At 40.5% G+C, this 23,135-nt stretch overlaps 1 protein-coding gene across 1 annotated transcript in view; it reads right to left on the bottom strand.

Annotated features, from left to right (window-relative positions):
* The window catches only part of LOC125090837 (acyl-coenzyme A synthetase ACSM4, mitochondrial-like), a 28,276-nt gene extending 6,802 nt beyond the window's left edge, over positions 1–21,474 (bottom strand). The window contains 8 exon segments of the mRNA XM_047713967.1: positions 358–481; positions 2,193–2,272; positions 4,525–4,681; positions 5,509–5,652; positions 8,789–8,996; positions 14,084–14,294; positions 16,829–17,078; positions 21,283–21,474. Coding sequence (XP_047569923.1) covers positions 358–481; positions 2,193–2,272; positions 4,525–4,681; positions 5,509–5,652; positions 8,789–8,996; positions 14,084–14,294; positions 16,829–17,026 — 1,122 coding nt within the window. The 5' untranslated portion in view covers positions 17,027–17,078; positions 21,283–21,474.
* Positions 21,475–23,135: the final 1,661 nt, after the last annotated feature.

Here is a 23,135-nt window from a genome sequence, read left to right as displayed (position 1 = left end):
TCCAAAGAAGACATACAAATGACTAACGCACATGAAAAAATGTTCATCATCATTAGCCATCAGGGAAATTCAAACAACACCTCATTGAGAGCCATTTGATTCTGACCCTCTCCATCCTTGAACACATTTGAGAGTTCTCGTGCATAGGGAGAAGACAGGAAGACTGCAAGGAATAATCCTAATTCTGCACTAGTCAAGCCAAATTGGGCAATTCAGAGGTCTTGGTAGTTATGGTAAGGTATGGTATTCTCAGAAATTCCCTAAAAATTTATAGCCCCAAGGGGGCTCTTCAGGGGCTCAGCCTGGGATTGAAAGGCTCCCAATATGCTAAACTCAAACTTTTTCCATTAAACATACCACTTCTGTCTGTCCATAGCCTTCATACAGTTCCAGCCCAGTTTGGGCCTTCCACTGTTCCAGCACCTCCGGGTTGAGTGGCTCCCCTCCTGTCAAGCAGTGCCGTAGCTTCTTGAATTTATATCTGCAGACACAGAGTCTCATAGGGTCTTTGGGAGGAACAAATCTGAGTGGCTTTCATTAAAAATTTATTAAGATGTTCCAGCAACTAGCCAATGAGCTAGGAAAGGCAAGCCTTAGGAAATTTCATTCAGCAAATATTTTGTGATCACTTACTTAATCTTACCAGACACATTTATAGGTTTTGTGGGGCATGTTAATGATGAAAGTAAAATTTGCTGACAGAGCTTGTATTAGGAGGAGAGAAGGTAGGAGAAAATACTGATAATGATCTTAAGCACTTATTATGAACAAAATGGTAAAACAACCAACACTAATTGAGCATTTGTTGTGTTGTGAGGGCTTTTGGAGCATTCTCATAATCCTCATGCCCTATTTTACAGATGAGGAAATTGAGACTGGGAGAACTTAAAGAAGTTGCACAAGATTTCATGAAGGGCTGAGTTAACTACTCCACAGCTATCATTTGTCCGGTGTCTGACCGAGCAGGCCACGTACACTGAATTCTCACCACAAACCCATGAGGCAGCTCTTAATCCTCTCTTGTGGATGGAATGAAGGGAAGCTTACTTAGCAAGCTCATGTCAAGTGTCTGAGGTCTCACTATAGTAAACAGCAGAGCCCCACTTGTTTGACTTTGGAGATCAAGCTTTTCACCCCTGGCCTTACTACTATGCTGCCCACTTTCTCAAGTGAGAAAGTCTGGAATGGCCCCGCTGTGATGCATTGAGGTTTCCAGTGGGCAGGACAGGATTGTGCCTATTCAAATAGCCCTTGAAAGCCCTTGGACTATTCTTGAGATGTGAGCAAGATGCTCACATTTTGAGGGGCACCTGGGTGTTGCAGTCAGTTGAATGTCCCACTATTGGTTTTGGCTCAGGTCGTGATCTCAGGATCTTGGGGTCATCAGATTGAGCCCCATGTCAGGCTCCATGCTCTGTGCAGAGTCTGCTAGAGTTTCTCTCTCCCTCTCTCCCCTTCCCACCATGTGTTCCCCCCACTTAAATCAATCAATCTTAAAAAAAAAAAAAAAGATGCTCACATATTGAGGGCCACAAGGGAATTGACCCTAACTAGGATAAGAGAAGGTTCAGATATGTTTTATTTTGTTTCCTAGCACTCTCTCTCCCGGCCATCCACATTTGGGGGGATAGAGGATGGACAAGGCTGCACTACTTAAATTGTCACTACTTACATTGTTTCTCTCTTCCTTTCTCTCTCTCCTCACGTATTCAATTCATATTGCTTAAGTAAATATGCATTGCAAGTCCACTAGAGGTTCAGGTGATTTGGATGAATTGATTAAATCCTCAAGTCATAAGACTATATTAGCTTCTCTTCAAGGCATATAAACACAGTTGTACTTTGGGGTGCCGTGGGGTTAGTTCTCAGACTGTAGGGCTCTGGTTGTCCCTGAGAAAGTGGTAGAGTTGCCCCTAGACACTAACCTCAGGGGCAACTGGGAGGCGATTTAAGCAATATCTGGAGCCATTTTGGTGGTTGTCAGGGAGGATCTACTGACATCTAATGGGTGGAGACCAGGTAGAATGCTGCTCAAGATCCTACAGTGCACATGCCAGCCCCTGACAGCACAGAATTCAGTCCAAAATGTCAGTAGTGGTGAGACTGAGGAAACTTGCACTGAAATGGGGAGATCTATGATGCTAGACCGCAGCTTTCATTTGTGCTTCACATGGAGATGCCCGCCCAAGTACCTCTTCAGGTCTTTCTGCACAAGCATCCTGTACACAGTGGGGGCGCTGCACAGGGTGGTGATGGGGTAAGTGGTGAGAGTCTGCGTGATGGAGAAAGACAGTTGTCAGAAGTGGTTAATTAGAGGCCACAACTAGAGCTGATGTCTGCCACCCCTCATCCTCTTTCACTGACAGGTTTCCATCATATATGATCACTGCTCAGAACAAAAACTCAAGTATTTATTAGTTGTTCCTAGTGACTGTATGTCTGCTGGGAATTTCCAGTTATTGGAAAGAACACATGTCTGTTACAGTAATAGGCATACACAATCCACTCTCCACAGTGGACTCAACACAGTTTACTCTCTAAACAGAAAGTAAATATTTGAATTTGAGACCAGCCCCCAAGTATGAGCTGGTTTATTCTACCTCAGGGCTGCAAATTACCTTTCACGGTGGAATTTTGAAACCTCCTGCCCATATATTCCTATACAGTACATACCCTGGGTGTGAACTAACCTACCAAAACCTCCCAACACTTTTTCTCTGAAAGACATCTGTGCTGAGGCACCTGGGTGGTTCAGTCGGTTAAGCCTCCACCTCTTGATTTCCACTCAGGTTGTGATCTCAAGGTCGCAAGACTGAGCCCCTCGTAGACCCCACACTTAATGCAGAGTCAGCTAGGGATTCTTTCTCCTCCCTCTCTCTTTCCCTTTGCTCTGCCCACTGCTTGCCTTCTCTACCCATCCCTCAAATTAAAAAAAAAAAAAAAAAGACACTCCTTTTGAGTGGATTGATTAAGTGCACTAGTGAGGCATTTTTCAGGCCTTTCCTTAACTGTTTAAGATTTGCCAGGCTTATTTTACCTCCAGCTCCATAAAGAAAAATAATGACCTAGGCATGCTAAATCTAGAGAGATACTCATGTTTTAGATGTCCTATTTCTAGACAGATTCCACTATGTCACATAATGAATTGACAGTTTGTATTAAATGTAAGCATTTGAGAGAATATTTTCAAGATGTATTTGTAGGCTATCTGGATTATCAAAGATCAAGAAAAACTTTTGATCCTTAAGTGAGCATTTCTGCTGTCTGTACATGCCCCCTGGATTCCAGCTGTTCTTAATAACAGTAAATGCATGTAACTAAGAATAGTGTAAAGTTTTTAGAATACTTAAAATACACACACTATCTTTGCAAAATAAGAGTATTATTATTTTAATAGACTAATATAAATGCCATATATTATTATAGTATTAATGTATCTTATTTACTATAACATTAAAGACTATTAAAATAAAAATATTTTTTTCTTAAATATTATATAATGTTTAATATTTTGTTAAAAATTATTTTTAGGGGCGCCTGGGTGGCTCAGTGGGTTAGGCCTCTGCCTTCGGCTCAGGTCATGATCTCAGGGTCCTGGGATCGGGCCCCGCATTGGGCTCTCTGCTCAATGGGGAGCCTGCTTCCCCCTTCTCTGCCTGCCTCTCTGCCTCCTTGTGATCTCTCTCTCTCTCTCTCTCTGTGTCAAATAAATAAATAAAATCTTTAAAAAAAATTATTTTTAAAAATACAGGTTTTAGAACTGCAAAGTTAGCTTATTTACACAGGACACTTTGTAAACGTGACATAGAGATCCCAGTTCTTATGTTACCCACCATTTCTGTTAAGACCCTCAAGCCATCTCATAAGACCAGTTAGCAAAATAACAGGGTGAGTATAGCTTTTATTCACACACAGGTGTGGTGTTTAGTAATATGTATTTCATTAAACATAATTGATTTTTCATGGTTGAAAAATAATTGTCCTAAATCACATCTTTGTAAAGGTTAAAGAAATCAGGGCAATCTGATACTTCAGTCTAGCTGTGTCTTGTTGAGAAGGAGGGACGTGCTTGGTTTCAAGACAAATATCGGGTTCTGAGAATTAACAAAGTGAAAAGCACAGGGTGAAGGGAGAATGGAAGGAGCTGCTGTGGGAGAAAGGTGACCCCACCTTCAATCTTCCCTACGTAGGGTTTTGGATTTATCGCCTATTGTTTTGGTTTCACTGAATCAGAAACCAAAGATTTGTTTAGACTTGAGCCTTGTAATCTGTTATTTAGAACATTTCAAGTGGAGTGTGGGCAAATCCTGAATAGTTTGAAACATGGGAGTGTTGTGGGTGTTCCTTTTTTGTTAAATACATTCAAAAGCCAAATCCCTGGAGACTTCATTTCTTAAAAAGGAATGATTTCCACAAGCCCAGGAAACTATATTCTGAAGAATCATTTCTTTGTGGTTTTGGCAGGGTATGGTGTGTGTATGTGGAGAAGACAAGGGAAAGATGTAGCTAGAAACCTTGACTTACATCTAGGAAGGTGTCAGTGTCAAACTGGGCCATCCGATGTACAAAGACACACGCTCCCTGAAGCCAGGTTGAAAACACACTGCCAATGGCAGCCTTGATCCAGCCAGTGTCAGACATATTCCACATGATATCTGAGGACTTCAGGTCTAGCCAATACCTAAACGATATGGAGAAGCAAAAACACAGACCAAAAAATCACAAAACAAAACAAAAAAACCAAAAAAGCAGAAAAGCAAACAAACTGGAATCTTCAAGAACTGGCCAGAACCTCATGGCTACAGAGAAGGGTCATAAGAAGCCTAAAGGCAGAAAGAGTGATTCTATCTTCCACTTTTGTTAGGGGACCTTCTCAGGATCCTAGGTAATCTGAAAGCAGAGAGGGGGCTAAATTTGACATGGTATTCTGAGTTTGTTCATGAATGCAACAAATACTTATTGTGCAAATATATGGTAGGCCCCGTTCTCCCTAGCATGGTGAGTGAGATAGAGCAGATACCTGCTCTTAATTTAACAGGACAGAGAACGGATAAGCACACCATAAAATGAGTAAGAATATAAATCAGTATCATAATTTCAAGTAGTGATAAGTGCTCCGAAGAAAATAAAATACGGTAAAGTGATAGTTATAGAATACGTAGAAAGGCCTTTCTGGGTGGGTGAATTTACCTGGCACCGAGAAGGAACCAAACATGTTGTTGTTGGAGATGGGCTCAAGGCTGGTTCCTGTTTATCACCCTGTGCTCATCACACAAGTGCCCTCCTTAATCCCCATCACCTATTTAACACATTAATTCTTGCTTGATCAGTTGGTGAGATGGTGCCATTTATTGAGCTAAGACTGGAGAAGGGCATCAGGGGTTCTGTTTTGTAGATGTTACACTGCAGAAATCTAATAGTCATTCAAGTGGAGGTGTCAGCTAGGCAGTGGGATATACACGTTGGGAGCTTAGGAGAGAGTTTAGCAAGAACAGTTTTCTTCCCTACCTTCCACAGAGGGCGTACCCAATTCCGAGGCTGCTTTGAGAGTGCTGGGCCATCTTGGGAGAGCCTGTGGTCCCACTGGTGAAATAAATGGCCATTGGTTCTTGACTGCCTGTCTCCACACAGTTGTGCTCCGCAGAGGCAGATCTGTAAAATATGGGTCCCAACCCAACATGGTAGCTGAAGATGGCAGCCCAATTTAACTCTGAGACTATATATATATATATATATATATATATATATATATATGAGATTGTTATTATATATATTACAATTATATATATGAGATTGTTATTATATATATTTCAATTGTATATATACATATATGTATATATATACATACACACATATATATTTTCTCTGCTACTTGTGCCCTCTTGATACCAGAAAAGAGTTAATAGAACAAAGACCTAATCCAAAACCTCTTTGATAGGAATTTCTCAATAAATCTTAAAGGGATTTTGCAGATCAGTGCTAACCTTTAACAATTCATTTTTCTTTAAGCACCAACTCTGTATAGTCCACACTGATAGCCAAGATGACTTTCAGTATCAATGACGAAAATATGTGAATTTTATTTACTTAAACATTTTCTTCTAAGTGCTTTTATTTAATCTATATATATTTTTTAAGTCAGTCATGAGTCTTTGTGGATTGTTTATTAAGATTTCAGGAGTTTTTATGATTTAAAGGAAGATCTTTTGGTATTTGAATCAAACTTTTTAATACTTTTTATTCAGCATCTTCATCACTGGCAGACATCGTTGGGAGCTTACCATATAGCATCCCATTCTTCTCCTTTGCACTGATAAAACTCTGATTTTGTTCAGGTATCAGGCAGTTATATGCTTCAGGGGAGACTGTTACTTATATAGCTCCAGGAGGTGAATCTTGATTATCCAAAGCCAATTGTGGTAATTCTCATGCTAGAGATTGATTTAGGAATGGGCACACATACAGTTATAATCAATGAGATTTAAAGGCTTTATGGAAAATGTTTCCTTAATACAAATCAAAACCACAATGAGATACTACCTCACACCTGTCAGAATGGCTAAACTTAAGTCAGGAAAAGACAACATATGTTGGCAAGGATGAGGAGAAAGCAGAACCCTCTTACACTCTGGGTGGAATGCAAACTGATACAGTCACTCTGGAAAACAGTATGGAAGTTCCTCAAAAAGTTGAAAATAGAGCTACCCTATGACCCAGCCATTGCACTAATGGGTATCTACCCCAAAGATACAAAGGTAGTGATCTGAAAGGGTACCTGCACCTCAATGTTTATAGCAGCAATGTCCACAATAGCCAAACTATGGAAAAAGCCCAGATATACATTGACACATGAATGGATAAAGATGTGAGATAGATGTGTGTGTGTGTGGTATATATATATATATACACATATATATATATCTCACATACAGACACACACAATGGAATACTACTCAACCATCAAAAATGATATCTTGCCATTTGGAGCAACAGGGATGGAACTAGAGGGTATTATGCTAAGTGAAATAAGTCAATCAGAGAAAGACAATTTTCTCAGCCTTTTCTCACTCAGATTTGCAAGTGAACCCCTCTTGGGTCCTCCAGCTTCAGTCAAGCTGATGTGGAGAAGGACAAGCTGCCTCTTTTGAGGCCTGCATGAAATTCTAACCCACAGAATCCTGAGCAAATAAAATGATTGTTGTTTTATGCCACTAAGTTCTGGGATGTCTTATAGCTCCGTATTGGATAACTGATAAAAGACCCGAGAATTTTGGAGACTCATGTATCATTTCCTGCGTTTAAGGCAATAAGGTCAAGGATGCAATTTAATTCATCTTGATGATCAGTGAATACGGTTGTCATTAAAATAGTAAAGCAATGAAGATTAATTATATAAACATATAACTATATTGTCAAACATTGTTTCATGAAATACTAATATGATTTTCTTGGTAACTTACCTTCTCCCCCACAAAATAAAAAAAAAAAGACCAGTTATATTGCATATATATATATATATATATGCATATATATGCATATATATATATATGGTTTGGTTCTTCTCAAAATCAGTATATACATATACTGATATTGAATACACATACTGATATTGAATACATATATTATATACATATACTGATTTTTGAGAAGAACCAAATTGGAATCAGAGCAACCACCCTGGGGACTAATCTAGGTGGGAGAAGATGTGGGTCTGAATCTGTGCTCTGGTGAATGGGATGGAGAGAAGGAGGCAAAGTAAAAAACTAGCAGGACTTGGAGATTGATTGGAGTTGGAGGATGAAGGAAGGAGGCAAGGCTGATCTGCTTTTTAACATGGGCAACTGGGAGAATCACATGCTTTACCAACTGAGCCAGCCAGGTGTCCCTCAATAATTATATTTGAAGGTATGCTATAATTTAGCGGTCAATAAAGAGCATATGTACATGAAGTTGGTATGTGGGGGCTGGAGAAAGGAAGATTTCTTCACAATATCTAATACTGTGGGGGAAAAAAACCCACTCTTATTTTTTAATGATTCTCAATCCAGTGTGGAAACCTTTAATGTAAGGCTTTAAATTTTCTTTTTTCTTTTACCAAAAGAGGACACATTACAATCTGCAGGTGACAAGGAGATTTTTAATTAGTGATTTCATTGTCTGACTAACTCTGTTTCTTTGGACACCTGAGTTTTCTCTTTCTGGATTTTTCAGAACTGATTATATGTTGATGACTTCCAGATTTGTCTCTTTAGGTCCTTGAATCTGAGCCTCGTGTATCTACCACCTGCTAGACATTTGGATCTTCACAAACTCCTCAATCTTAGTATGTCCAACTTTAAGCTCTTTCTTTTTTTTTTTTTAAAGATTTTATTTATTTATTTGACAGAGAGAAATCACAAGTAGGCAGAGAGGCAGGCAGAGAGAGAGGAGGAAGCAGGCTCCCTGCTGAGCAGAAAGCCCGATGTGGGGCTCGAACCCAGGACCTGGGATCATGACCTGAGCCAAAGGCAGCGGCTTAACCCACTGAGCCACCCAGGCGCCCCTTAAGCTCTTTCTTGAGCTGATACTACCCACCCATTCAGTCACCCATGTTATAAAGCAGATCAACCTGGACTCCTTCCTTCATCCTCCAAGTTTAGTCAAATCTTATATTAGGTGATTCTTTTATGGGAAGGAGTTTGGATCAACTGACACAATTGCTAAGTCCTTGGAGGCAAGGTGGCTCCAAGATATAGTTGTGACTGATTTTATTGTGGGTACTGCAGATAAGGCAGGGGAAACCACTCACTGAAATAATTCCTGGAAGCTGAGCCACCCACTCTGGCTATGTGGAGACACCAGGAGTTTGCTCTTCAAGTCAGGACATTCTGAGATGATGGACTCCACTGCCAGGACCACCTCTTCACTGGCCACAATACACTTGGCCTTGGATGCTTGAAGCCGATAGAGAATATCTTTTGCTCTCAGCTGGGTTGTTCCTGGCATGAAGACCAGCCCTGGGAAGGAGAGAGAGCCCTGAGTTGAAACAGATCTCTTGTGCCTTAGGCAAGACAATGGACTGTGGAAACAGGCTTTGTACTTGGGTGGGGAATACAGACTTTAACTACTCCTGTCTTGGACCCTAGGGATATCCCACAGGACCCTGGTCACTGGGTAATCCTTGGAACAGTGGCTTCAGAGTCTAATAGTCCTTGGGTCTAATTCTGTCCTTGTTACTTATTAGCTTTGTGACCTTGAGCATGTTACTTGATCTCTCTGTGCCTTCCTTTCCTTATCTTTAAAATGGGGAAAATAATAGTAAGTGTCTGGCATATAGTAGGCAATATAATGGTGGGCCATTATTATGTAACATTTTTGTGGAACATCATTATGTAATGCTTAAATAGCGCTTTACAGCTCATAAGAAATTTTCAGGAATATTATCTTACTCAATCTTCTGAACCAGTGGTCTCCAAAGTTAGTCTGAAAGGTAATCCACTAAAGATGAGAAGAAGAATTAGAATTTTAAAAAGTTGTATTGAGATAGTGGTATTCTTTATGTTTTAATCTCATTTTGTGTATATTTTATAACATACATGCTATATTGTGCAGAAGAACAGTAAAAATAATTATATCCAGATGGGAGGATGTGTATCCCAAATATCTTTATTGATAGATTGTGCAGTTAGAAGAGCTTGGAGGCCACTGTTCTAAGTAGCCATGTGGGCCCATGCTGTTAGAATTAGAGATTAAGTCAAAGCCAGCGAGTGGCCGAGTCAGCCCTGAAACTCAGGTCTTTCCAGTGGTCTGGAATTGTCAAAGTTTGCCTACACTCCTTTGGCAATGCTTAGTTTATCCCATCCTTTCACTCCACTCTAAACACTGGCCTGAGATGGGCCTGATTTTAAAATACCAGTTCCTTATGAGAAGAGCATATATGGGAGAATTAGATGAAAGAAAGAGGGATGGTGGTTTGCTCTTTCTAAAGTGAATCAGTGAAGGAAAGAGAAGTGTATGTAAAGTATTACAAATAGCCACTACCATTTATTGAGTACTTATTATGTGTCTGTTATCTCAAAAATCAATCCCAGTGTACAGATGAAAACGAGCCCAGGGGTCACAAAGTCAGTAAGTGGCAGAATCAGAATTCAAAAATACATTTCCTAGACTCCCAAAACCTGTGCTATATAGCAGACTACTTATTTCTTGCTGAGTTTCCTATTCAGTGAAATGGGGATATGTGGATTTGAATTCCTAGAAAGGAGACTATACTCGTTGAATATATATATATATATATATATTTTTTTTTTTTTTTAAAGATTTTACTTATTTATTTGACAGAGATCACAAGTAGGTGGAGAGGCAGGCAGAGAGAGAGGAGGAAGCAGGTCCCCGCTGAGCAGAGAGCCTGATGTGGGGCTTGATCCCAGGACCATGAGATCACTACCCGAGCTGAAGGCAGAGGCTTTAACCCACTGAGCCACGCAGGCATCCCTTGTTGAATATAATTTTTAAAAGCTCTCACTTGTCATCACCTCTTGGGAAAATGAATAAATATATGACATTAAGGAAGTTAAGAAAATGCCTAACCAGATCTCAGATAGTATACTCCATATAAAATATGATTATTTATTTTGCAAACACTTGTGGTTTTTTTTTTAAAGATTTTATTACTTTATTTATTTGTTAGAGAGCACAAGTAGGGGAAGCAGTAGGTAAAGGGAGAAGAAGGATCCTTGGGCAAAAGATGCAGGACTTGATCCCAGGCCCCTGGGATCATGACCTGAGCTGAAGGCAGACCATTAACTGACTGAGCCACCCAGCCACCAAGTGTTTGTGGAAACACTTGTTCTTAGTGGTTCAGGAATTATTAGTACTGTTGGTAGATTTGTGATATGAATGTGTTCAGTGGATATCATGAGGGTTAAAAAAAAGTTCTTTTCTGGTGGATTTCAGACTGTATACACTCTATAGCAAAAGCAAAATATTTTGCCACATGATACGATACAAGCATCTCACCGTTCACTCAGAAGATTTAATAACTTTGAACTAGAAAATAATCCTCAGCTACTTGTTTAACATTTAATTAACTGAATGTTTTGATGATTTGGCTTGTGGGTTCATTTTTAATCTTGGCATTTCCCAAATTGCTTAAATTATGTTAAGTAATATTGAGTACATTTTTAATGACAAACCACCTTTAATCTCCTTTCAACCCATTGTTGGTTTCACATTTCCAAGTTCCTTTTTATACCGCATGTAAAAAGAATTTTATTTCTTGCTTTCTTAAAAATTTAATATTGAGAGTGCCTGGGTGGCTCAGTGAGTTAAAGCCTCTGCCTTCGGCTCAGGTCATGATCTCAGGGTCCTGGGATGGAGCCCCTTATTGGGTTCTCTGCTCAGCGAGGAGCCTGCTTTCCCCTCTCTCTCTGCCTGACTCTCTGCCTACTTGTGATCTCTGTCAAATAAATAAATAAAAATCTTTAAAAAATTAAAAAAATGCTTAAAAATTTAATATTGACAGTAAGAGCATTTTTCAACACCATTATGAATCCTTAGAGTTGGTCTTTTTAATGATATCCCATCAAGTTGAGGTATCATAATTTCAACTAGCAATGAACATACCTCTACTAAACTTTGTTAGCTAGAATGGCCAAAATTAACAAGACAATAAACAACAAGTGTGGGAAAGGATGTGGAGAAAAGGGAACCCTCTTACACTGTTGGTGGGAATGCAAGTTGGTGCAGCCACTTTGGAAAGTGGAGTGTGGAGATTCCATAAGAAAATAAGTCATAATTTATTTAATCATTTCTATAGTTTCCAGTTTTTTCTCGTATTAATGATAATGTAACAAACATCCTTGTGTCCTCTACGGTAGTTTTTCCTCTAGTCTTCTTATTTATTTTTAGTTGATTTATAAACATTTATATCATGCTCTGGAGTAGGGATTGGCAAACTTTTTCAGTAAAGGGCCAGATAGTAAATATTTTAGGCTTTGTGGGCCATTCCATCTCTGTCTCAGTTAATAATTCTGCCACTGTGGAGCATAAAGGGCCACACACAATAAATAAATGAGAAAGCATGACTATATTCCATTAAAATTTTAAAACTTTATTTATGAAAATAGGTGGCTAACCCATAGGCAATGGTTTTTGCCAATTTCTGTCCTAGAGGGAAAAACAATACTGTGGAATTTTTATTTGAGGTACGTTATAAATTACTACTTGGGTACAAAATGTGTCATTGAGTACATTAATTAATTAATTAATTAATTTATTGCCTAGAAAGAGGCAGAGGGAGGGGCCTGGGTTGCTCAGTCATTAATAGTCTGCCTTTGGCTCAGGTCAGGATCTCAGGGTCCTGGGATTGAGCCCTACATGGGGCTCCCTGCTCAGTGGGAAGCCTGCTTCTCCCTCTCCCATGCCCCCCTTCATGTATTCCCTCTCTTGCTGTCTCTCCTCTCTCTCTGTGTCATATAAGTAAATAAAACCTTAAAAAAGAGAGAGAGAGAGAGAGAGGCAGAGGCTTTCCAACCGGTTTCCACAGTCATATTCTTTTTTTTTTCTCTTTTTTTAAAGATTTTATTTATTTATTTGACAGACAGAGATCACAAGTAGGCAGAGAGGCAGGCAGAGAGAGGGGGGAAGCAGGCTTCCGGCTGAGCAGAGAGCCCGATGAGGGGCTCCATCCCAGGACCCTGAGATCATGACCTGAGCCGAAGGCAGAGGCTTAACCCACTGAGCCGCCACCCAGGCACCCCCACAGTCATATTCTTATAAGTCCTTACATTCCTTTTTTTGTTTGTTTTTTAAAGATTTTATTTATTTGACGGAGAGAGACACAGCAAGAGAGGGAATACAAGTAGGGGAACTAGGAAAGGGAAAGCAGCCTTCCCACTGAGCAGGGAGCCCAATGCGAGGCTTGAGCCCAGGACCCTGGGATCATGACCTGAGCCAAAGGCAGATGCTTAATGATTAAACCACCCAGGTGCCCCAAGTCCTTACATTCTTACAATGCTTTTTCATCCTTTAATATTTTCATATTAGGGAGAATCCAAAAGTATTTAAGAAAGTAAATTCTGTATCATCTAGATAAATACATCATAGCCATCTCTGCCAAGAGGCATAGTTATCCACATTTGCTTTGATACAGTTTTGTGTTTAAATCCCAATTGCAGGGCACCTGGGTAGCTCAGTTGGTTTAGTGTCTGACTCTTGATTTCAGCTCAAATCATAATCTAACAGTTGTGGGATTGAGCCCCACATTGGGCTCCACACTGAGATTCTCTCTCCGTCTCCCTCTGCCCCTCTCCCCTCTATCTCAAAAAACAAATAAATAAAATCTTTAAAAATAGATAATTAGATTCCAATTGCATAACTTTCTAGCTGTGTGACTTTGGACAATCTTTTTAATATCTCTGAACCTCGGTTTCCTCCCTTGCAAAGTTTTTTTTTTTTGGCAATACTCATATCTTAATAATAATAGTTGTTATTATTATCCCATCATGGAATAATAATAATTATTATTACTAATAATTGTTATTAATTAATAATAAAAAATCGGGATGCCTGGGTGGCTCAGTTGGTTAAGCAGCTGCCTTCAGCTCAGGTCATGATCCCAGCGTCCTGGGGTCGAGTCCCACATCGGGCTCCTTGCTCTTCGGGGAGCGTGCTTCTCCCTCTGCCTCTGCCTGCCATTCTGTCTGCCTGTGCTTGCTCTCTCTCTCTCTCTCTCTCTGACAAATAAATAAATAAAATCTTTAAAAAAATAATAAAAAATCAACTCTTATTTTTCTGTTTTTTGTAAGCATAGCTTCAGTTGGAACTAACAATTCAGAAAAACGTCAAATTTCATTCTCTCTCTGCTTCTGCATGACTTAGAAATGTTAGATATTGGGGCACCTGGTGACTTAGGTCATGACCACAGGGTTGTGAAGTGGAGCCCAAGTCTGTTTCTGTGCTCAGTGCGGGGTCTGCTTGAGATTCTGTCTCCTCTCCCTCTCCTCCCCCGACCTACTCACACACACTAGCATGCATGCTTTCTCTAAAATGAATAAATAAACCTTTTTTTTTTTAAAAAGAAATGTTAAATATTGGCACTCACCTGTTCGCATACAAGCCACGTTTATAAGCCACCACTCTGGGATACGAGGCAGAATGACGGCCACTCGATCTCCTCTCTTCAGGCCACAGGGGTTGGTGAGCACATTGGCAGCCTTTCGGGACAAGGAGCCCAGTTCTTCAAAGCTCCATTTCACCTCATCCCCTTTGCCATTCACCCACCACAGGGCTGGGTTGGCTGGTCTCTCTCCTGTCTGGCCATGGGCACATGGGAAAGAAAGCAAGCTTGCGTGACTGGTCCACCAAATAGATGGGACATCTGCCATTACTTCCCCTCAGCACCCATGCTGGTGGATTCCGGTAACAGCACCACAGTTTGTCTTTGGGCGAACTACTCCTCTCCTACTGAGTACAGCTTAGGTGAGACAACTCATCAGGGTAATTGTCCACCCACCAGTGGGTAGCATGTGACCCATGTGGGGTGAGTCAGGCCTTCTCTCCCAGATTTTGAGTTCTCTAAGAAGAACTGAAAGATACAATATGGTTGAAACAAAACTTGTGTATGGGCTTTTGGTGCTTACATACCCCCAGGGAGCTGTCCTGGTTTCCTGGTCTTACTGAGACTGACTGTCCAGTTTTATGAGCACTCCCATGTCCAATAAACTTTTTTTCTTGCTTAAGTTAGATTATGTTCCATCTAAATAAACCCAATTTTTGTACTAAGGTTGATTAGGAACTATATGTATGTATGTATGTGTGTGTGTGTGTGTGTGTGTATATATATATATATATATTTTTTTTTTTTTAACTCCAAAGACTGAAGTATGACTTTTATAGGTAACAAAGAACAAGATGGTGGACCTTTGGGGGAGGTTCATCGAGGGATTGATTTCTGGAGGAAACTTCTCATATCATTCTACAGAGTACACTGTTTATGCTGCAAAACCCCTGTGTTTTATATGTTACCTGGGAAAAAAATTTATTCCTCCTTTCTTTCCCTATCTGGAATATCTGGAATTCTCCTTTTACCTTCCCTGGTTGGAAACTATTTCAAAACTCAAATTCCATTTTACTTCCTCTGTGAAGGTTTCCTTAGGCTCCTCTTCTTCTCCTTCCTGACATCTCTGTGTTTCTGCAGAATAATGCTCAAATGCCAGATGACTCCATTACACTATATCATATGCCCTGCACTATGGGTATAAGCTTCCTAAGATCAGGGGCTGTTTCCCATACCCTTGGGACTGGTGACCTTGGATAAGGAGCTTAACCTTAAGGAGGTTATTTTCCTTATCTGCAACCTCCCAGGTTGGTGATGGGGATTTGTTGAAATAATATAGGTCAGCATTGCTCAACCTTTAGTCATTGGAATATCACTATTTTTTGCCAGATCTGTCTACACCTGTGCTATTGTTCTTTGTATTTTTCTTTACATTCATTCACTTTTTTGGTACACATTTATTTAAGAAGGAAAATGCATTTACTTGTCACCATAATTAGAGAACCAGTACCACTTGTTAAAATAGGTTACTGAAAAATAAATATATTAAAAACAAAATATACCCAGAGATTTTTGACTTCTACCTGCTCTTTTGTTCAAAAGAGAGAATAGCAAGTATAAGAGAGCTATTAAAGATGTAAATGGATTTAAAGGAAGACTGTCCCCTCAATTTAATAGGAAAGATTGATTCAACATTGTTTGAAACCTTGTTTATCTTCTGAGGCACAGGCCCTTGCAGTGAATTTTGGGAAGCACTGATAGGTAAGTATCTAGCTCAGTGCCCAGCATGGGATGGGGTCAGTAAGCAGGGACTTGACCTGAGGCTACACTGCAAACGCTCAAGGCTTTTTGCTTTATTCTTCTCAATGTCTGATTTCTCTCCTAATCACTCCAATGATGACTATTATTATAAAATAGAGGCAATGTCTACAATAGCCAAACTGTGGAAGGAGCTGAGATGCCTTTCAACAGATAAATGGATAAAGAAGATGTGGTCTATGCACACAATGGAGTATTACTCAGCCATCAGAAAGGATGAATAACCACCATTTGCATCATGGATGGAACTGGAAGGGATTATGCTAAGTGAAATAAGTCAAGCAGAGAAAGACAATTATCATATGGTTTCACTCATATGTGGAACATAACTAATAGCATGGAGGACCATAAGGCAGGGGAGGGAAATCTGAAGGGGGAGAAATCAGAGAGGGAGACAAACCATGAGACATTATGGACCCTGGGGGGGAAAAAAACTGAGGGTTTCAGAGGCGAAGGGAGTTGGGGGATGGAGTCGGCTGGTGATGGGTGTTAAGGAGGGCATGTGTTGTTATGAGCACTGGGTGTTATATGCAACGAATGAATCATTGAACAGTACATCAAAAAATGAATGATGTACTGTACAATGGCTAACATAAATAAATAAATAAATAAATAAATAAATAAATAAATAAAATCAAAGTTCAAATTACTGCTTTTTGAATAAGCCTGTGACCAGCTCAAACAGATGAATGGAGAGCAAAGAGACTTGGAGAAAATGCAGGAAAAGAGGTAGGACACTGTAAGTAACCACCTTGCTCTGGACTGAGGAGGCTCCAGAGAAAGACAGCACGGGGAGTTGTGGATCAAAGACCTTCCCTGGGGAGAAAGGAGGGCAAGGGGAAAACAAACAAAGAAAACCAAGAAGGATCAAAGAACTGAAGTGGGAGTGGCAAATGGACCATGGAACAAGGAAATGGAAGCCTGAGACACATGTGGATGCCAAGCATCTAATAGAAGCCTGTCAAGTCATACCTTCTCCTTTTGGGACCACTGGTCCAGCACATCCCCAGCAAAGTTAAAGTTCTTAGGCAGTGACTTCTCACAGCGATTTATGGCTTCAAAGTCAGCAAGAGTCAGAGGTGACCAAAGCTGGTGATCTTTGTGAAGGTACCGGCCAGCTGGCTTGGCAAGCCAGATGAATCTGAATGTCTGGTATCGGGAAAAAATCATTATGATTCCCAAAGGGCTTTGCCAACTGATGTGGATGTGGAAGTTCTGCAGCCTGTGAGGAGAGATGAGTGTAGAGCGTTAGTTTCTTTGGATGCTCTGTGGTGAGATTGGGAAGTGGATTGTGGCTGTGTGCTCCCCCACCCCTGGGGAAGCTGGGGAACACCTGGAAAAGACTCATTTTTCTTCAAAGCTGTGGCAGTCAGCTCCTCACCAGTCTCCCTGACACTGGCCTCTCCCTCTTCATTCTGTCTATGATTAGATTATTCTTAAAAACAAAACAAAATAAAACCAACGATTATAGAACTGTCGAATTCCCATCTTCTGTCCCTACCCTCTCCCCCAACCAAACAATAGACACACAGAATATTTGCTGCTACAAGGGACATTCAAGCCCTGCTTCTGTCTGTTTCATACTCAATTCTAACTGTATTTTCTAACTCCTCTCCTTGAATTTCCTCTTCGAGTAAAAGCAGTGCACTCACTTTTCAGGAATGTCCATTTCTAGCTCTAAGATTTAGTCTGTCATTCCCCTTCTCGCTTCTCTGCTATCCTTTCCCGTCAAATTCTTCATTATAAGTGGTTAGGAACCTTGATTTAAGTCCTGGATCAGCAACTTTCTGATGGTAGGACCCTGGGGAAATCACTTACCCTTGCTGCACCTGAATTTTCTCATCTGTAAAATGGGGGAGGAATATAATACCTGTCTCCTAGGGTTTTTATGAGGATTTAATAAGATAATGTGTGTAAAATGACCAGCATGTAGACAGTACCTCCAACGTGTTAGCTAATGCTTTTGTTAAGATTATTTTCATTAGTACCATGGTGGCATATGTTCATGAAATAGTTTTACTTCATGAATCAGGAGACCTGGACTTTACTCCAACTCTTTCAAAACTAGCTTTGTGATACTAGTAAAGTCATCTTCCTACTGTCATCTGTAATTTAACATTTCTCTCTTTTTTAAAAGATTTTATTTATTTATTTGAGAGCGATCACAAGTAGGCAGAGAGGCAGGCAGAGAGAGAGAAAGGGGAGGAAGCAGGCTCCCTGCTGAGCAGAGAGCCTGATGCAGGGCTCAATCTCAGGACCCTGAGATCATGACCTGAGCCAAAGGCAGAGGTTTAACCCACTGAGCCACCCAGGCGCCCCTAATTTAACATTTCTTTTAAAATAATACTGTTATTTCTTCCTCTGAATTTCCATATTATGCGTCAGTACTCCTCACATGACAGTTTTCTACCTTATATTATTGTTTTCAATGTCTGTGTCTTGTACCCCGAACCTACCTTGATGGTGCGGGTAGAGGCTGTGTATCTTATTCTTATTACTTAACATGATGTCATGACTTACCTTCTTCAATAAAGGTTTTTTGCTGAAGATGAATACCCTTATCTTTTTGCCTTCTGGTCCCACTTAGTTGCCTTGTATGGGACGGAAAAATCTGCAGGTGCAAAGGGTGCCTAGGTCTGCCACATGGTAATAACATAAACAGCAGAACAAAGGATGCAGGGAGTACCATTCCCTCATTGTTTTGGCCAAGCCTTCTTTGCTGCTCAGGGTGACATGTGGAGAAGCAGGAGGCCCATTTAGTGCAAATGCAATTTACTGTAACCCAGGAAGAGCTATTTCTGGCAATACCATTGGTATTAAGTTCTCCATTATTACAAGGAAGAAAGAAGAGGGACCACCTGCACAAGTATGGTGGAGGTAGCAAGAGTAGAGAAGGGTGGGGAGAGGGAAAGTAGTGAGGGCCATTTAGCATTTTGCCAAAAGTGACACCCTATTTCTCTCCCAAACACACACCCACACCTACAACCACACACGTGGGTATGCACATATACAACATGCATACTTGCATTCACACTTGCCTCTCTGGATGCCCTTCGCCAAGGTGCTTAATATCTCCAAGTTTCATTTCATCTGTGCAATGAGAGTAATGGCAGTACCTTCTTCACTGGTTAGTCGTGGGGTTTAACTGAGCACCTTATCATAGTGCCTGGTGGGTAGCTAGGGCTCAGCAAACATTGCACGTTAAGAATCAGACTTCACAACTGTTTATGGCAGAAGGCTTTCACTATTTGAGATCCCAAAAAAACTAGAAGAGCTATTGGATTGGAGCCACCATTTTCATGGCATTTTTTTTTTTTCTTTTTGCCTCTTTTAATGCTCTGTCACTTGTGCTCCAGGCTCTTGGGGCTGAACTCAACTGCCATCAGTCCGAAGCATTCTAGTCTTCACTTCCATCATTTTGAGCTTTCTTGGTCCCAATTTATTTATTTATTTAAAATATTTTATTTATTTATTTGACAGACAGAGATCACAAGTAGGCAGAGAGGCAGGCAGAGAGTGAGAGAAGGAAGCAGGCTCCCTGCTGAGCAGAGCTCGATGCAGGGGTGGATCCCAGGACCCTGGGATCATGATTTGAGGGGAAGGCAGAGGCTTTAATCCACTAAGCCACCCAGGCACCCCTCTTGGTCCCAATTTAATGATGAATTAGAAAGATTATCAAGACATGGGACACCTAGAACATTCTTGCTTCCTAAGGTGAATGGTGCAGGTAATAGAGCAGATAGTTTGTTTTTTTTTTAAGATTTTATTTATCTATTTGACAGAGATCACAAGTAGGCAGAGAGGCAAGCAAAGAGAGAGAGAAGCAGGCTCCCTGCTTAGCAGAGAGCCCGATTCAGGGCTCGATACCAGGACCCTGGAATCATGACCCGAGCCAAAGGCAGAGGCTTAACCCACTGAGCCACCCAGGCGCCCAAGCAGATAGTTTTTAATACAAATCTCCTTCATCTTTTCCTCCAAATTGAAAAATCAGTTGTTCTGATTTCCTGTATCACCACACATAAATATGCCATATCATCAAATTAACATACCAAAAAATCTGAAACTAAATATCATAAAATAGATCTGATCTGAATTCATCATTACCTCCATTATCTGCATAATCAGTGAAATAGGTCTTGCATATGCAACCACAATCATTACTAATAAAATAGTAATCAAGATATTACAGGTGAGGATCTTTCAATTAAACTGTAAAAATTTTTTGCCAGTAACATTTCTTCTTTCTATCTCTTTAGTCTGCTATTGATTTTCTGGGTAAATTTGTACATATAAGCCTTTATGGAGACTGTGAAACTTGGAAGAGTCTCCGTTTTGCATTGAACACAGCCATTTTCTGACTGGATCCTGTGGGAAGTTCATGATTCCAGGGTCAAATCTGAAAATCACTGACTCTTTTAGGTTGAGACATTATCTAAGTAGAAATTTGTATGTACACATATTTAACAAAATATTTCCTGAAGATATCTGTAAAAGTGAGAGAATTTGAGTAGGTTATTTCTAAAGCCTTAGTGATTTCCAGTGCGTTAAGGGAACCTTTAACAGTGGAAGGATGTTTGAGCAATGAATGTGCACTCAGCACTCTGTTTTTTATACAATATCTTGTTTACTTATCTCAACACCCTTCGGAGGCAGGCATTTTGTTTTATTTTTATTTTTAAAAATTTTTGAGAGAGGGGCACCTGGGTGGCTCAGCGGGTTGAAGCCTCTGCCTTCGGCTCGGGTCGTGATCTCAGGATCCTGGGATCAAGCCCCACATTGGGCTCTCTGCTCAGCGGGAGGCCTGCTTCCTCCTCTCTCTCTGCCTACTGTGATCTCTGTCTGTCAAATAAATAAATAAAATCTTTAAAAAAAATTTTTTTGAGAGAGAGAGAGACAGAGAGAGCGCCTGAATGGAGTAGGGTAGGGGGCAGAGGGAGGAGAGAGAATCCTAAATGGGCTCCAGGCTAGGTTAAGCCTGACATAGCTCTTTGTCTCACAATCCTGAGATCATAACCCTGAGACCATGACTTGAGGCAAAATCAAGAGTGCAGGCATCTAACAGACTAGCCACCCAGGCGCCCTAGGCATTTTGTTTACCTATAAATTGACTAAGGCTCTGATAGTTGAATAATTAACAAAAGCCATTCATGGAGCACCGAGCACAAATTTTAGCCTGCATTTGTTTTCTCCAGGGCCAACACAAGGAAATGCTATCACAGATTTTTGCTATATTTCTATCAACTTTCATAAGGTAGAACAGTCCTTTTTCCTGTCAAAGTGACATTTATCTGGGGTTGATCAGCAGTTACCCAATTACAGCAAGATGATGGGACTCTTTGTGCTCTGTTCTGTACATTTAAACGTACTCTTACAACTTCTCATTTACTAGAATCACTTCCATGTTACCACATGCATTTTTTCCTTACCAGAAAATGGTATTATTGATCCAGAAAGGCCTTCAGCTTCTTCACAAAGACTCAGCTCCGTATCTGCCAAAAAATTGATTCCTTCCTTCTTTTCTTTTGGTGGCATCTATGCCATTATAGTCCAGAGTCTCTGGTGCACAGTTGGGAGAATCATAATCCTGTGGGAGGAGAGCTGATGTTTCTCTGGACAACCTGTGGTTAAAGCAACAGCAATTTATGAGACACAGCTGGGAGGGGAGAGAGGAAATGCAGGAGCATTTCCTCTTACGGTTCAGTGCTAAGCCCCAGCACATTAGTGGATTATTCTTGTCCATGGAGCTGAGGATAACAAGATCCATACTGTTCGATGGCCTCTTATCAGAGTCTCTCATGATTTTCAAGTAGCCTAGAATATTGGCATGCTTGATTCTTGTGGCTTAGCTGGACATAGCCTGTCGTCCTGGCAAAGGACAGCTAAGGGAATCATATCTGAAGTCTCAACTCATTGATTAGAGTAGATCATGAGAAATCCTTCAAACTCCTAGCTTTTATTGAATGTTGGCTTTTATTGAATGTTTTAATGGAATGTTTTATTGAATGTTTATTGAATGTTGGCAATCTCATTTGGAAATAATTTCGAGACAGTATTGCTGACTGGTTTGAACATAAACGTTGCCTGCTTGTAACTTTGTGAATGTCGCTGCAAACAGGAATTGGGTTTAGTGAAGTCTGTGCCTAAATGTTGCTTGTTGATGACAGTGATCAGTGACATTTTTCACCTCCAGAGTTCATTGGTACCCCCACATGATATCCAGAAGAGAGTGCCTGGGCTCAGACATCAATAGGGTTCCTTTGTCCTGTAATGAGCAAAGTCCCAAGGTTAAGTTGAGTGTTGTAGACTGAATAAAGGCTCTCCAAAGATGTCCATGTCCTAACATCCAGAAACTGTGAATATGTTAGCTTATCCAGCAAAAGGAACTTTGCAGATATCATTAAGTTAAGGACCTTGAAATGGTTAGATTATCCTAGTTTATCTGGGTGGGTCTGATGTAATTATAAGAGGGAAGAGAGCACCTGGACAATAACACAGGCTCAACAAATGATAGTGCTCATTAGGAGGTGGCATCCTCCTCCCCCGCACATTCCATTTCCCTGTTCCTAACAAGAAACAGTAGAGCTCAACACAGGCTGAGCTGCTATGCGGGGTGGGTGCGGAGACATTGCTGGAGGAAGTGAAATTTGAATTGGGCTTTGGAAATGGCAAGACTATGAGTAGGTGGGAAGGCAAGCTAAGAGGGATCTCAGGAAGGGACCTCAACATGGAGGAGGCCCAGCTGCACCTGGATCTTCCTATGGTTTGGCTGATCAATACATTCTTGTTTTCCCTCATTTTTTAAAAATTCAAATTTTAGTTAGTTAATATACATGGAATATTGGTTTCTGGAGTAGAATCCAGTTTTTCCTTCCTTACATACAACACCAGTGCTCATCACAAGTGACCTCCTTAATATCTATCACCTATCTAGCCCATCTCCCCCTTCCTCCAGCACCTCCCGCCATCAACTCTCAGTTTTTCCTCTATTATTGAAAGTCTCTTATGACTTGTTTCCCCCTCTCCTTTTTTTCTTTTCCTCCTCCCCATGTGTCTATCTGTTTTCTTTCTTAAATTCCATATGTGAGTGAGATCTGTGGTCTTTTTCCCTGACTGATTTATTTCATGCAGCATAATACACTCTAGCTCCACCCACATCATTGCAAATGGCAAGATTTCATTCTTTTTGATGGCTGAGTAATATTATATATACCACATCTTCTTTATCCATTCATCAGTTGTTGGACATTTGGGCTTCTCCATAGTTTGGCTATTGTTGATA

The sequence above is a fragment of the Lutra lutra genome, chromosome 18 (assembly GCF_902655055.1).
Source record: "Lutra lutra chromosome 18, mLutLut1.2, whole genome shotgun sequence".
NCBI lineage: Eukaryota > Metazoa > Chordata > Mammalia > Carnivora > Mustelidae > Lutra > Lutra lutra.
This window is presented reverse-complemented; position numbering and strand designations above follow the sequence as displayed.